The sequence below is a fragment of the Colius striatus genome, chromosome 1, assembly GCF_028858725.1.
Source record: "Colius striatus isolate bColStr4 chromosome 1, bColStr4.1.hap1, whole genome shotgun sequence".
NCBI classification, from domain to species: Eukaryota; Metazoa; Chordata; class Aves; order Coliiformes; family Coliidae; genus Colius; species Colius striatus.
This window is the reverse complement of record NC_084759.1, coordinates 121,591,410-121,606,994: the sequence shown is the minus strand read 5'-3', so window position 1 is coordinate 121,606,994 and position 15,585 is coordinate 121,591,410. Positions and strand designations below refer to the sequence as shown.

At 40.8% G+C, this 15,585-nt stretch overlaps 1 protein-coding gene across 3 annotated transcripts in view; it reads right to left on the bottom strand.

Annotated features, from left to right (window-relative positions):
• The window catches only part of SLC22A15 (solute carrier family 22 member 15), a 40,512-nt gene extending 25,331 nt beyond the window's left edge, over nt 1–15,181 (bottom strand). For 2 of the 3 annotated variants that reach the window (XM_062005227.1, XM_062005236.1), the window contains exons 1-2: nt 15,035–15,181; nt 981–1,193 (exon numbers count right to left, since the gene is read on the bottom strand). In XM_062005227.1, the coding sequence (XP_061861211.1) occupies nt 981–1,193; nt 15,035–15,121 (300 nt within the window). In that variant the 5' untranslated portion in view covers nt 15,122–15,181. Of the gene's footprint in view, nt 1–980; nt 1,194–15,034 lie in introns of those variants that run through there. The other variant, XM_062005245.1, reaches the window with a different exon arrangement.
• Nucleotides 15,182–15,585: the final 404 nt, after the last annotated feature.

Below are 15,585 nucleotides of genomic sequence, written 5' to 3'. Positions count from 1 at the left end.
GGAAGGACAGATGTTGCACACATCACTGCAGAGTCTGGAATAATTTCTGTAAGGACTGTATCTACAACATGAAAGAAGATACAAAACACAGAAGCCACACCAGTAAAGCTAAAGTTTGTTTTGGGACAATATAGGGGGAGTTGCTTTGTCCACCTGACTCCCCACTACCTCGTCTTCTCTTATACCTGGTGCTTCAAAGATCATAGAATCATAGAATGGTAGGGTTGGAAGGGACCTTTAGAGATCATCTAGTCCAACCTCCCTGCAGAAGTAGGTTCACCTAGATCAGGTCGCATAGGAACATGTCCAGGCGGGTCTTGAAGACCTTCAAGGAAGGAGACTCCACAACCTCTTTGGGCAGCCTGTGCCACTGCTCTGTCACCCTCACAGTGAAATAGTTTTTTCTTATATTTAAGTGGAACTTTTTGTGTTCCAGCTTCATCCCATTACCCCTTGTCCTGTTGCTAGCTACTATAGAAAAAAAAGGATGTCCCAATCTCCTGACACCCACCCTTTAGATGGCAGAAACTACTTCCTTTCCAATTCCTCCAGTTAGCTTGCTACTGCATAATGTCTGCACTACACAGATTTGACCTTAGCAAAGGAATAACAAGAGGTGTCCAGAAAAAGCTCAGGGTCCATGACAATTTTTGAGTACTTTAGTAGTGAATGGCATGTTTCCAGCTCAACTGTGGAACTAGGCTACAGGACCCAATACATAACTTCCATTTGGAAAAGGCAGGAAGTTTTAGAACAGAATTTGGTCAAGATCTGCACTGCAAAATAAAGCTTTTTTTTCTTTTTTTGCCCGTAAAGATTATGAATATATTACCTGTTCTCTACCTGTAGGTAGCACCTGTTTCCTTTGCTAATCAAAATCTGCACCGGTATCGAAGAAAGCAGCAGTACAACCAGCCCCCTGCAAGTGATTTCAGATTTACTACCCACACACAAGACAATGAAGCACATTTCAGACCTACCTCAGAGACTATTGAAGTGAAGCTGCTGCTGAAGTGTATGTGCTTATGCACTTCACTGCCGTTGGCACTCAGAAGCCATTCCCCAAATGCCCTCTGCTCACTCGTTGACTGGTTGCTATGGCTCTGATTAGCTGACAGCTCTTGGAGATCCCAGTGGTAAGGAGGAGTTGCGCCCACCAATGCGATGAGGATGGCTTCAGTGGCCACATAGAGCTGGCATGAAAGACAAAAAAACATCAAAGATGCTAAACATCCATCCAAGCAATGTTTCATCTGCAGTGGGATCAAAGCAGTATTAAAAAAAATTCCTACATTGTATTTGCCTTCCTACCACTACAAGGTGCCACATATAGCTCTCATCTACTAAGTACTACCCACTAAAGAACCATAATTTCAACATGGTGTTTCTTGCACTTTTTATATGTTGACTACTTAAAAGAAGTTCCCTCCTGACATGTTTCCCTGTCTCACAGAGGCCCCCCAACTCCCACACATCACAAGTACGCCTCCTGGATGTATGGAAAGTCGCTAGTAGTACTAAGGAGACAAAACAAAACTACTCTTTAATGCAAGCATATTACTCTATCATATCCTCTCCTTCCACTTGTGTTGTTTGTTCTTCTAATTTGGCATTTGGAATAGATCTCCTCCTCACTGTTCCATATCTAATATTTCACACTTTTATCAAAATTAATTCTTTCCTATTTTTCAATAATTTCTTTAAGAGTAAAACGAGTTCACAGAAGGCAGCACACACGTGAACGTAACATATGCATTTTTAAATATATCTACATATTTATCCAGCCACACAAGGTCTAAATACAGTTATCAACAACTGGCTTTGTTCAGGAAAGAATAAATAAAAACTGCTGGAAACCCAGATGCTTCAAGTCTGCTCTAGAGATCAGTTACTGCCACTTAGAAGAATATTCACAGGCCACGTTACAACTCCACCTTAAACCCTAGTGTTTTTTGACCTGTTTCAACACAAAAGTTCCACAAAATCCATAACAGAAGATACATGAGAAAGTCTTCCAAGAAACAAACGCAGTTACTGGTGGTAGCAAAGACCCCTGACGCTCCAAATAAAACTGCCTCCTCTCAAGTCTTCACTGAGAAACAGTAACTCAGCACAGTAGCTCCTGATAAAAACAAACAAAATCCCGTTGCATCTGCCTACTACTTCCTCCAATATAAAAAAAAAAAGCTCAGCCATGCTACACCATTCCTCAAACCCCACTTCAGCCATCTCCTGAACAGAGTCCTTGCTCTGCTCACAGCATCTCCTCCCTATGTTTCTTGGGAAGAATGTACCCACAGGGACTGCGTTCTCAGATTCTCAAAACTGGGAAGTCCACAGACAATATAGAAAAACCAGAAATCTGAGGATCGCCGAGTTCGGATGCAAGCAATACCAGGTAAACCTATTCCATTCTGTACAACAGCTGGCATTACACTCAGATCCAATTGAGAATTACCACTGCATTAACAAAGAGACCTCCAAGTTACTACCTGAAAGCATTTTCATTCCAGCAGCTTCTTTTTGCATTCTACATGATGAACTGCTACTGTAGTGCAGGAGATTAATTAAAAAAAAATATTCTCCTTACATTTTTTAATATAAAATTATAGAAAACCAAAAGTAATCTGGGAGAAAATCCCCAATCTGTTAACTGTATCATTATATAAATTAAAGAACAAGTTCTAGATAGACAAAGAGGAAAGGATCTCACCTGGGAAAGAAGATAATGATTAAGATTATATGGGAAAAGAGGTGTTAAAAAGATGAGTGGCCAATGTTGCTAGGGATGTGTGGATACAGTGCTCTCAAGAACAGTTTGAAATTACTTAGAAATGACAATTAGAGGTCATGATCTCTGGTGCATCCCTGTGCTCCAATTTGGTCAGACAATTCCATGTTAGGACTAAGTGATAACACTCTTTTGTCTTAAAAAATAAACATTTTTGAAGTAGTTCAGGAAATGAAATCCTCAAGGCATTTCGTTCAGAGAAAGAAAGCGTAGCGCTTTTAATTTTTGCTCTAGGTGAAACCCATCCCAGCTACAGAAAAGTAAATTGAAAAATAAGTGATTGCAGGCACACAAAGAAACACTACAGGTATTTTTTCAATTAAAAAAATCAGCCTTAGGCATCTGACTGGCTGCAGCAGCAAGGCTGTAACAAAGACAGAAACATTTTCAACTGATCCGCTAAATCATAAAAATGTATGAAGATGGAAACGTGTTTTGATGTTATAAAATAGTATTAACCTATATTCAAGTTCACTGGAGTCACTGCTGACACAAGACTTTTTCCTAGTGATCACCTGCCATGTCCTTTGGCTAATAAGTACGGTAAATCCTCTTCATTTCATTGCAAAAACAAAAGAAAAAAAAACAAAACAAAACAGAAACACTCTTCAAAATTCATTTAAAATTCTGAAGACCAGAAACATTTTTCTAGAAACTGTCTTAAAATCATGACGAAGCAAACTCTAAACTTAAAAGTAATTCAAAACACAGTTTTTGTCATTCAAGTAAGAGGCAGGAATTGCTGCCAATGAATCTGGAGATTCCCCCCTTAAGAATTCTAAGTGCTTGCACTTAGCAGTAACATAGTTGTATAGACTGGTGAACAATACAAATCACCATGAAATCAACTGGAAATATTACTTAACTTTATAAGGTACAAAATGGCACTGGGACAAAGCAAATCCTTCACTTTTCATTTGTTCTACAAGCCAAGTGTATTGGGTCTGGGATGGTGGTGATTTTCCGCAGCAGCACTTGTAATGCTGTACCTTGTTAGCTTTGTGCTGTGTTGATAGCTAAAAACGTGTATTTGACAGCACATCAATGTTGTGGCTACTGCTCTCGTAGCATCAAGGCTCTCGTAGCATCAAGGCTGTCCCTCCAATATTTCTTCCCCCAGCTTCACCAGAATTGTGGGCAGGCAGGACCATGGGAGGGGCCATGCTCAGGACAGCTGACCCAGACTGACCAAGGAGATATTCCATATCTCTTGACATCAGCTCAGCAATATATTTGGGGAGAGGAAGGGGAAGGTATGGTTCATTTTGGCCTTCCAAAGCAACCATTAAGCATATTGAAGCCCTGCTTCTCCGCAAGTGGCCAGACATCGCTGATGATGGGAAATAGAGAGTAACATCTTTATTTGCTTTGCCTCTCATGCACATGGCTTTGCTATTTCTTTATTAAACCGTTTTTATCTCAACCCATCAATTCCATCTTATTTTCTCGCCTCCCTGGCTTGCTGAGGAGGTGGGTAATAGAGCAACATGATGGGCACCTTGCATTCAGCCAGAGTCAAACCACCACACCAAGTCAAGTCAAATTTATATTATTTATTGTACACCTTCTACTCATGAAAGTTATTAATTGGGTCTGTGTGGATGTTAACATTTCCCTAACAAATTCCATGCACTGATCTCTATTAATCAAGATGCATATCAAGCACTGGGGAAGGAGGCAGCAGCTCGTAATAACTGATGGTGAAATGCTGAGAGTTTTGTTACAAGTTTCTCCTATTGTTTGTATTCTCTGTAGGTTAAAATTCTCTAGTCTGCCTGTATTAGAAGTCTATGGCCTAAGGAGATTTATTAAAAGACCCTGTAAAATTTCACTTTCTCTGCTAAGTAGAAGGAACTTTAATTAGTCATTTATAGCTATTTCATTAACAGGTTTTGAAATTAACTGACAATTAGCATTTTGAAATTAATATTAATAGAAATGCCTGGAATGTGAAAAATGTAGAACTTCTAATAAGACTAGCAAGGGATGGGGAGGGAGAACTTCAATAGTTTTATTTGTGTTTAATGAAAACACACAGACAAATAATATAAGAAACTCTTTTAGACCTCACAACTTACCCACTATGAAGCAAAAATGAAAAACAAAAGCAAGACAAATGTTACTAAGAAGTGCTTTCAACCTTTTTAACCAGGTTATCAGCAATTCACAACGAGCCTGGTCATTCTAGACAAGTATCAGCTGAAGCATTCACTGCTGAACAAAATGAGTAAGCCATTAAATTCTGACCTTTCAAATACAGAAACATTAAAATTACACCTTCAGGAGAGACAGAAATTAAGGAAGAGTGACAAATGACTTTGCTCTGGTAGAAGCCCATGATGAAGGGTTAAATTTTAGGATTAGTCATTTCTGCTGAACCCATGGCAAGCAGCTGAAAAGCTGGAGGGCCACCTTATTTTTGAAAGTCTGATGATCTCATCCACTCTCAGCTATTTCAAAAGGGTGATTTGCCTTTAAATTCACATCATTTTTTCCCTTCAATAACTCATTTATGTAGAAAAGCTGTAAAACGTCTTCCTGACGCAAAATTATTATCCGCTGCTGAAAACTCATTCTTCTATCCAAGTCTGTCTCAACTCAGTTTCATAGCCAGTATCATTTTGGAGGGCAATGGCAGGGGTAGGGGTTTGGTGCTCCTTCTGTTCAGACTGGCCAGAAAGCATACGTGGCAATTAGTCAGGTGACTGCTGCCACCAAACAACACAAGCACACACAAGGGCTGCTTTACTTCCCATCAGCATAGGTAAATATTTGAGTCCCAGGAACAATCAGCTTCCTTGTACAAGTTTTCTGCAAAGATGGTCCAAGTGGGAGCCAAATCCTGTGTACACACCTTCGCTTGGCAGCACCATGGCAACACCACACACACAGCCCCCTTGTACCTGTACCTACCTAATGAAGACAAAACCGGTTATAGCATTGGTGACAGGACTGCAGGACACATACCTAAGCTCTCAATTCCTCAGCTCAAATTGCTTTAATGACTATATTTTGTAGTCTATCACAAAAACAAAAAAAGAATCTACCTTTTTTTCTGACAACATGAAAAAGTGAGCTTTACAAAATGTCGTAAAGTACTTTTGGCTCTGCACTTTTTTCACTAGCGCCATCTGAGAGACTCAGTAATTCTAGGTAAATTGGTATAATCTGAGATTTCTCAGTTCCTCTTAAGGAATTCAAGACAGAAGCTATGTCACAGCTTACTGTTAAGAAGACAGGTGTCAATCTTGCACAGAAGCAGAATCTTGCAAGACAATTATCTATATGACTTGCTCCAGGACAGATGAACAACTTAAGGGACTGAAAAGAGCCCAATAGGATTCCTCTACTGTGGCATACTAATCCTCTTGAATAAATTTGGACCTGGTGCTACCTAACACAGAAACACTAAAAGTTACAAAAAATACTCTTTTTTCCCCTTCAAAGATAACATAGGAGGTACAAGCAATGCACATACAGCTAGAGAGACCTGAAATGGAGAAGCAAGTGCTACAATAATGTGGGGGTGAGGGAGCCCTGGAACAGGCTGCCTGGAGAGGTTGTGGACTCTCCTTCTCTGGAGGTTTTCAAACCTACCTGGCCATGTTCCTGGATCTGATGGAGCTGAACCTGCTTTAGCAGGGGGGTTGGACTGGATGATCTCTAGAGGTCTTTTCCAAGCCCGACCATTCTGTGATTCTAGGTTACAAAGGATACCACCCTGAAAAGAAAATCTCTCAGCCTTGCCCTACAAAGCATCAAGTTCAGTGACAGAAATTAACAGTTTTACTGTATGTTTAAACTGTACAGCAGTTGACTGGTAGATTGAAAAGGAGCCTAGACGTGCTTCAGGCAGTATAGCCTAAAGCAGCTGCGTTTTTGTAGTATGCTGATCTACTTGCAACAACAGTTAAGAAAGGCAAACATCCTTATCTAGCATGGAATACTGTATCTCAAACGGCTGAGATGCCACTTCTCACTGCTATGACTAGGTCACCCTGGGCAAGAGAAGTACCTCACATTGACAGACCTCTGAACATGAGTAAGTTGGAAGTATTATTTTTCTGTCTTTAAAAACAAAAGGCAGAAAGAAAGCCTTATTAAAATATCTACACATAAATTTCCAGTTCCTCTCTGCCAAACATGCTTACACACTGACAAGTTAGAGAAGCATACCAATAAACGTGAACCAAGACCCAAATTTATGAAAAGCACTCTACATACTACCTGTGCTTAAACAGGAATACTTAAGTGTAAGTTAAATTAATGTGCAATCAAGTGCCAAGACTCCTCAGTTTTACACCATGTAGTTTTATCAATACCATCTCACAAGTGCCACTCCATTCTTCTTATGTAAAAGAGGAGTTGTAGAACAAAGCAAAAAAGTGCCCAATGTCTCTATTCCAGATTATGATCATACCACAAACAAGTCCACAACTGAACCATCTCAACGGCGTTACAAGAGAACATGAAGGACAAGTCATCAGCTGCTGTTAAAAAAAGGCAAGAACTGTGGGCTAGCAAGTATTGGGCAGCATTTAGTCCTGCATCCACAAATATGATTACTCTCTTGTCTGTATTTCATCTCTGTACCTTCCAGCCTGCTTTGGCTATCAACATATCTGACTCACAGCCACTACGATAGAGATCAAAGATCACACTTTACGATGCTGGTTCAGGACACTGCCAAAGAATACTGGGTAAACATCTTGGTCGCAACAGAGGGAGTTGTGCTAAGACAATGAGAAGAGCACATTCTCTGCTGTGCCTGGACTTCCTCGCTACCAAATGACTAAGGCATTTCACTTGGTAAAGAGATGCAATAAAAGCATACACTGATTACTTTAGAAGTTTCTGCTGTTGAAGTATCCAGACTAAAATACACTGCTGACATTTGTTTAAGCTGCTTTCGTTTATTCATTGAAAGGACTTGCCTGTGGATAAGCAGTTGGATCTACTTGTGTTTTGTTGGGTTTGTTTTGTATTAGGTTTTTTTTTAAGAAAAAAGGTCTTGGCTTTACTGCTATTTCAGAGCATCAGGATGCTCCATAACTGGAAAAAAAAAAAATCTTTGTTTTTTTCCAATGTTCTTGTGGAACTTGCTAAACCAGCAAGTGTTCAGCTTACAGCCTACAGGCCTCAGAAGTCCCTGAATTGCTTCTTAAAGTTATGGGAAAACAAATTAGAAATACAAGACTGTCAGGAATCTTAAATTTGCTGTACAAGGATTTAACATCTTTGTTGGGAAGTCTGGTGGGGGGTCTCCAAATTGAAAGAGATTGTATTTTTTAAAACACCAATAACTGAATAGTATACCACAAACATAAAGCTGTAATAAGTTATACATGCAACTCTTCAGCTTTCCTTACCTGAGGATCTCAAAAACTTCATGGTGCCTTCCAAGTCAAATTCTTAACACCCTCCCCCCCCCCCACCCCAAGTCCACCAGAATTAGGAAAATTACCAGGTGAACATAAATACAATGTTTAATCAGGATAAGTCCCCCTAACTTATAGATCATACTGTAAACAGACAAGACCTAGAACACAGATGCTATTGCTCCAGAGGGACTCCAGTCCCACTGGGCTGCTACTTGCAAAAAGCAAGCAGAGGTTTTACTTAATGCAAACAATGGATATGTATATGAAGCTCTATGTTACCTATAAATAGAAGTAGTTATATCAACCACTCCAGTTTAAAAAAAAATTAAATCACTTGAGAGCACAAAACTTTATCTGCATCAGAAATAAAGGGAAAGAATCATGTGCAAATTGGAAACAATTGAGTTCAGTTACAAGTCTACCACTTCTAGCACCTGAGAGGAAAGGAAAGTAGTCTCCGCAATAAAGGAAGTGTCACTGAGGAGAGCCCTGGTCGCATGCCAGTGGAAAAATACAGGTAATTTATTGCTGACAAAACAAGTTAGAAACTGCAAGTACATATGGGCAGGGATGAAGGAAAGGGAGATAATATGTCATAGTACTGTATTTTTAATCCACAGCCTCTGCTATCCAGTAGACTTTCAGCTGTTAACTCCCAGGCTCACCTTCTGAGGGTGGTCAGAAGGCAGACTGGCTACATGGATTGTTTCAGCAGCTTGCCAAGCTAAAACCAACTTGATTAACAGCAGAAGATGGACTGCTTCAGCCCCACTGAGTCCCAACTCCATTCCATTGCACAAAATATTCTATGTAACAATAACTTTACTGTTAATAATCTGAAAACATCTACTTGTATTTTACCCACACTCCATATAAAGGTGCCAGTCATCTCTCTGGCACCTTCCATTCCCAGTAGTTAAAAACATTGCAAAAGCAAGGCATTCAGCCACAGCTAGAGTACTTCTCTGCACTTCTCCAAAAACTCATGCTTCTTGCCATGCCCCATCAGCAATAAATCTCTTAAGGTCTTTACAACAGCAAATGGAACAGCTGTCTTCAAGGAGTGAGCTGCACAGAAACCAGCACCAGCCTTGTAAATTCAAATGCAAAAGCCAAAGTGTTTATATGAATACGTACACACAAAACGCAAGGCTTCAGCACGAAAATGAATGTAATGACATTAGAAAAGCATGAAGATCCAGCAGTTGTGAATGACACCTTAGAACCCCCTAAATATGAGCTCAATTACATGTGCATTGCAGTTCAAATGCAGTTGAAGAAGGGGAAAAAAGGCTACAGCTCATGTTTCTTCTATACTTCAAGCTTGCTCTGACCAAACTTTTCCCCTGCATACAAGCATAAATGTAAAGCTTAGCTGTATGGATGATGCACCATTTTGGATTAAAACACAACAGAACTTTGAGGGAAGATGGAGATGTAGGCAGCTGGTAAGGTGTTCACGACTCTCCTCCACTCAGAATTACTTTTTGAAAAAAACAAGAGCAAGTTAGCTATTTAAAACTGATCGGCAAGGAAGCAGTTATTAGAATTCAGCCTTCTGTGTTACACCTGAGAGTTAAGGATCCCACTGCTAGTGAAGTATGTCACAACTTAGCACTGTTATTTCAGGTTTTCTGGAGAATATAGCACAATGTCTGTATCAGCTGCATTCATGCTTTTAAGGTTATAACCATAATATCAGGAAAGAGAAGTGATTTTTAAGGAACAGTTAAAGACCTGAATGAAGTAGTTTCAAAAAAGACAAACCACACCAGGTCTTCGTAATATGTCTGATTCTTCTGGCAGCTGTATTTTATTTGCAGAAGGCCACTAAAGGACCCAAGGAGCCTTGGTTAGCATCTGAATTATTACATGTGAAGTGTAACACATGACCAAAAACCTACCTTTTTTCCCCTTAAAAGATTCCCCTCACCCAATGGGAGCGAATGGTAGGACTGGTCTTCACTTAAGAAGTTCCACCAACTTTAATGTAGAAATATTCTTATTTAAATTAGTAGCAGCATGTCTTTATGTGACTAGTCTCCATATTTACACCTACTTAGATTTTTTTTTCTTCCCAAATAGGAATAAGCTATACCAGAACAAGGAATTCTATTCAGTGATTTAACTACTCTTAAGAGCCTTCATCACCTCTACAAGGAAAGCAACACCATCCCTTAGCATAAGCATGTTCTGAGTAAGATAGAACATACAAAAATATGTGGAAATAAGAAGCTTGCCCCAAGAAATAAAAATCTGGGCCCCTACTTTTTGTATTTGTAGTCACACCATATATGAAAATACTTCTCCACATTAAGTGGCTGCACATGTTGGACATACATATACTGCAACTGCTTTCTTCAGAATTAGAGCGACTTAAAACTCTCACTTCTCCCATAGACGAAGAAAAACAGAAAACAGTGAGGTAATCTATGTGAAGGTAGGCTACACAGCAATTCTGTAAGTTCTTTTTATACCTGCCACCTTGTTTACATACCTTACAGATACCTATAGTTGAACTACATTTAAATTAATAGTCCAAGTAAACCTTGTGTAAACAGCATACTTGTCATGATGGCCCTGGAACATCTTCAGCATCCTGTACTAGCAATTGTAATGCAACTTGTGTAAAACTCATCTCTTTCCTTCATTTTAAACTGTTCACTACATGTCAGATTTGTTTTGCACTTTTTATTCAAGCAAAGTACTAATAGTTCACCTCATCAAAGACTGGGAGTAAGCTGTCCAATTTATGATCAATTTTGTCTAGTTCAAAGAATAGCTTAATAGACTCAGGCAACATAAGTATTAAAAGAAGATTCACTGACTAAGTACTTAATGACTGTCATTACAACTATAGAGCAATATCTCCCACCATTAAAGAGGCAGAATCCATATGGAGTGTAGATAAGAAATGTCAAGAAACAGAGTAAAACAGGCTACATATCTGTGATCCTATCTGAAGACAGACACTACTTCTTTTGAATTATTTCTAAAGATTTGGGATGACTCAATCTTACTTAAGGCACATCTCTTAATATCAGCTTTCCCTCAAAATGTTTGTGCAGATGGGCTGATTAAAGAACAGCCTTCTGCACTGGGATAGCCTCACAACAGAAGTCACACATGAACTTGCTACCAACAGTAAAGACATGTCAGCGGCACCATTCATTATGGCTGCACTGCATAAAGAACAACTTTGTCTCAAAAACAATTATTTGAGAAACTTGATGTTACTATCTTAACTGCTTTTCCACCTTCCCTTCAGTCAGTAATAAATCCCTACAATGGAGGTGAACACCACCTTTGATGACTGTCCATACTGCTGTGCAATGCACATTATTCAACTTTAGGCAAAGTCTTTTTCAGCTTTGCAAACAAGACCTTCCTTTTAAAGTCCTAACAAGTTTTTAAAAGCCTTTGAATAGGGAGATAGGAACACACTTTTATTCTCAGATTTCTGCAGGTTCCATTTGGACTTGGGCAATCCTGTACCTCAGATTCATTGGCAAAGGCAAACCTCTTTCAACCATATATGTTGAGTCGTGACAGAGCAAGAAACCGGGTGTTTTTTTTAATGTGGTTGTACGCTGTCAAGCACCTGATCAAGATGTGAGATTTTGTCTAATACACCAAAACACTAAAAGACACTATTCTTTAATAATGCTTCAAAATAGTTTCTTCAAAAGGTAATGAGAACCTTTCTAGAAATCAATAGATGTCAAGTAATTACTTTTAGTTCTAAGTGAAATCTTAAGTATTTAAAGATTTATTAGCTCCCTTTATTCCTCCCTCACTCTCAAAAATATACTGGAAATGCAAGACTAATCCAGCCTTAAATGCACATCACTAGTTTATCCCCACAGTCTTCAGAGAGGTGTGGTCTTTGGACAATTCCATAGATTTTGTAAAACAGTGTTTTTCTACACTTGCTGCTGTCACTCCAGTGTAACATTAGCAACTACTGCAACAGAACATTCCTAAAAAAATCTTCCAAAGTTCTACTAAGACAGTAGTGAACAAGCCAGACATACATTAATACAGTAACAGCTCAACAAGTTCACTGATAACAGCAGCTGATAGTAGAAGAATAACACAAATCAGAGAAGATGAAAGAAGCAGCCTACAAGACTTAATCTAGTTTTACACTGATAACATACAAAAACATTTTTCTGACTACAAGCAATCTGGAGGTTTTTTGCCAGTGTCAGTAAGCTCACTCCACAGGTTGAGTACGAGTTTGCCCAAGCCCACCTGAAAACTGACTACCATGTGGAAAGTCTCATCCACACAGACTTGTTTGGTGCATTTTGCCTCAAAGAAGTCCCATGAGCTAAACTATGTTTATAATTAGAATTCAGGTACCAGATATGTTGGCATATCAGGAAGGCTACATGGTGGAAGCTGTTAGCTGTAGAAATGTATATGAAAAGAAGAACACTAAGATGAGGGAAAATATCTGTGAAGCATGAAACTCAAGAGGTTAGAAACATGCAGAGATAAAAAAAGTGCAAAAGCCTAGATGAAAAGCAAGAACATCTGTTCAGAATGTTACAGGGCAGGGAAAGCTGAGAGTTTAAGCTCAGTATATTAGCATCAGAGATGAAGGGATTTAACACACTAAAGACAAGAATACCTCATGGGTGCAAACTATTTTTACCTTTAAAAACTTTTTTTAATACCAATCTGACAATCTGAAAATACAAGCCAACCAAGGCAAGGGACAGGGAAACAAGCAATAAAATGGAATAATCAGTCCATGACAGTCAGTGACATAGACTAACAGCAGTTCTCATTCCACAGCCAGATGCTGTATGTAATAAACAAAGAAGCCCGCAATTAACTAAATCTATGACACACGCAGCAGATACATTGCTTTACCTTTGGGTGCATACTCCAAAGTTTGATGATAAACCAGACAAAAGACTACAACCAGTGGCAGAACCTGCCTTCAGTCTTGCTCTTTCATATCCCAGTGACATATTACATAATTTGGCACCAATAAAGGTGCACGGAAAGCAACAAACTACTCAAGCAGGAACCAGTTGTCTAAGTCCAAACCTACTCACAGACTGAAAGAAAACAAGCTCCATATCTAAATCCCCTACAAACTTCTGTGCCTGTGTGATCTAAAGCAAAGGAAACACATCAGCCAGGTGATGATCCTCACTGCTAAAGTTCAACAATTAAAGATAACAAACACAAGAAGAAAACAAACAGACCTGCAAACCTAATAGCCTTTTGTCTTTAGTTATTCTGAATTAGTTATGGGATTTGTAAAGATCTTTGTTTACTTCTCCCAAGAGAAATGCCAGCTAATCCATTAAGAGGAAAACAAACAAACAAAAGCATTACAGAACAGCTGACCCATACTATTTTAAAACTCTGGGAATACAGAGCACTTTTCATAATTGCAGAACTTGACCACCACTGGAAGAAAAAAATAATTATTGCTTCCTTCATCTCTGATCTTCAGTGAGCATACAAATTTCCCGTCCAGACATCCAAAAGAACAAGCTCTAAGCAATTTTAAAGGATTGATCAGCTAAATCAGTTTGGGTATTGATTTTTTTTTTTTAAGAGATAAACAGGAGGAAAAAACAGAAACTCTCAAAGCTTTTGCTATTCATCAGTCAAGTACAGAATTCCCAACTGACAGGACTAGGCATCTGAATTTGCTTTGGTCATCTCATAAAGCTGCTTAATATTTCCTGTAGGTCCCTTAGCTGCCAGCAGAAGATATCTTCAGTCTTACAGCTCATGACTAGAAGTTCTTGATGACCACATAATACCAGTCAGTAGAGGCAAGGGGAGACTTAAATTATCCTCTTCCCTCCTGCAGCTGCCCAATTTCGACAGCGGCAGTAATCTGGCCTTTGTCAGCCTAGCTGAATGCACTACAATGAAGTTTTTGAAGAGTTAACATGCAGTAAACCAAACTTCTGTCAGATTCGTGCTACACTTTATCCCTAGGCCTCACTGAGGTGGTGTATGTACTATCCTCATCGCCCCTCCCCACTCCCACAGGAACAGGCTCAATGATGAAGCAAAGCTGGAAGGTGACAAACCTGGTTGCAGAGAACATCGCTTGGTCATGTGGTCTCTGAATGATACTACAGCACTCTACACTTTCTTTGGACTTTATTTTCATCACAAGACTTAGGAGAGTTCCAGTTTCCCGTCTCACAGAATGCAAATTTGACTACACAACAGAATAGACCCTTGTCAAAATACCTAATGCAGTGATGCTGCCCCTGCATTCTAAGGGTTAAGTCAAGACAAACAGAAGTGGCTTATCAACTGATTAGATAAGCTTCTGCACACAGAGGTATGGATGAACATCTGGGGCTTTTCAAACATTTCTACTACAAATAAGTCACGAGCAACCTAGAAATCACAAGCCTCAGCCATTAACTTTAGGTTGTGTAGAATCCCTGTCTTCCAGTCTAGCTCATGGAAATCTGATTCATCTCCCTTTAATCAGCACTTCATCTGACACGCCGCACATTCCCAATTTACTCACTGAGCGACTCAAGATACAACTCCTCAGGCAGAGGAGATCAACCACTTGCCCCAAATTGACTCTGCTTTTGGACAGAGGTCACGTTTGTCACAGGAGCACAGCAAACTGCTTCAGGCTAAATCCAGACCAGAAGGCCAGTTACATCAGCAAACCTCCAATTCCGACCTTCACACCAGGCAACACTCACCGTAGGAACATCCACTCAATCTCTTGAGAGGAGGCAGCACTCATACCATGCAGGTGGAGACAACCCTCCCGCCACTGCCTCCCCCACAGGCACTCCCAGGCGACACAGGGAGCTGCATCCCAGAAAGGGCGGGAGGGGAGACGGCCTCTCACCTGGAGGAGCACGGCCAGCAAGACGCACAGATACACCTGGTAAGGTCCCATCTGTCCCACCAGCGGGAACGCCTCCTCCACCTCCATCCCGCTCCTCGCCTGCCGAGTAACTCCTACGAGCGGCCGCCGAGTAGCGCATCCCCAGCCCGGCCCCGGGCGGGGCGCTAAGCGGGGCCCTCGCGGAGGAGGAGGAGGAGGAAGAGGAGGAGGAGGAGGAGGGAAAGGCGGGAGGCGCAAGGCGCGAGGCGGCGCTCATGCGCACGCGCCGGGCAGAGCGGCTGCGGAGCGGCCCCGCCCGGCGATGCCGCGCGTAATCTCCCTCTTCCCCCCCCCACGCCTTACCGGTGCCTGCCAGGGAAGCGGAAACGCCGCGGCCGCCGTGACAGGCGCCAGCGCACGCGCGGCATTCTGACTGCCATTGGCCGCGGCCGGGGGGAGGTGGGTGTGAGGGGAGAGGAGCGTGAGGGGGTTCTGGCAGGAGCGTGAGGGAAGAGGGACATGAGCATGGGCTGTGAGGCGGGACGGGGAGAGGGGCGTGAGGGGGGAGTCAG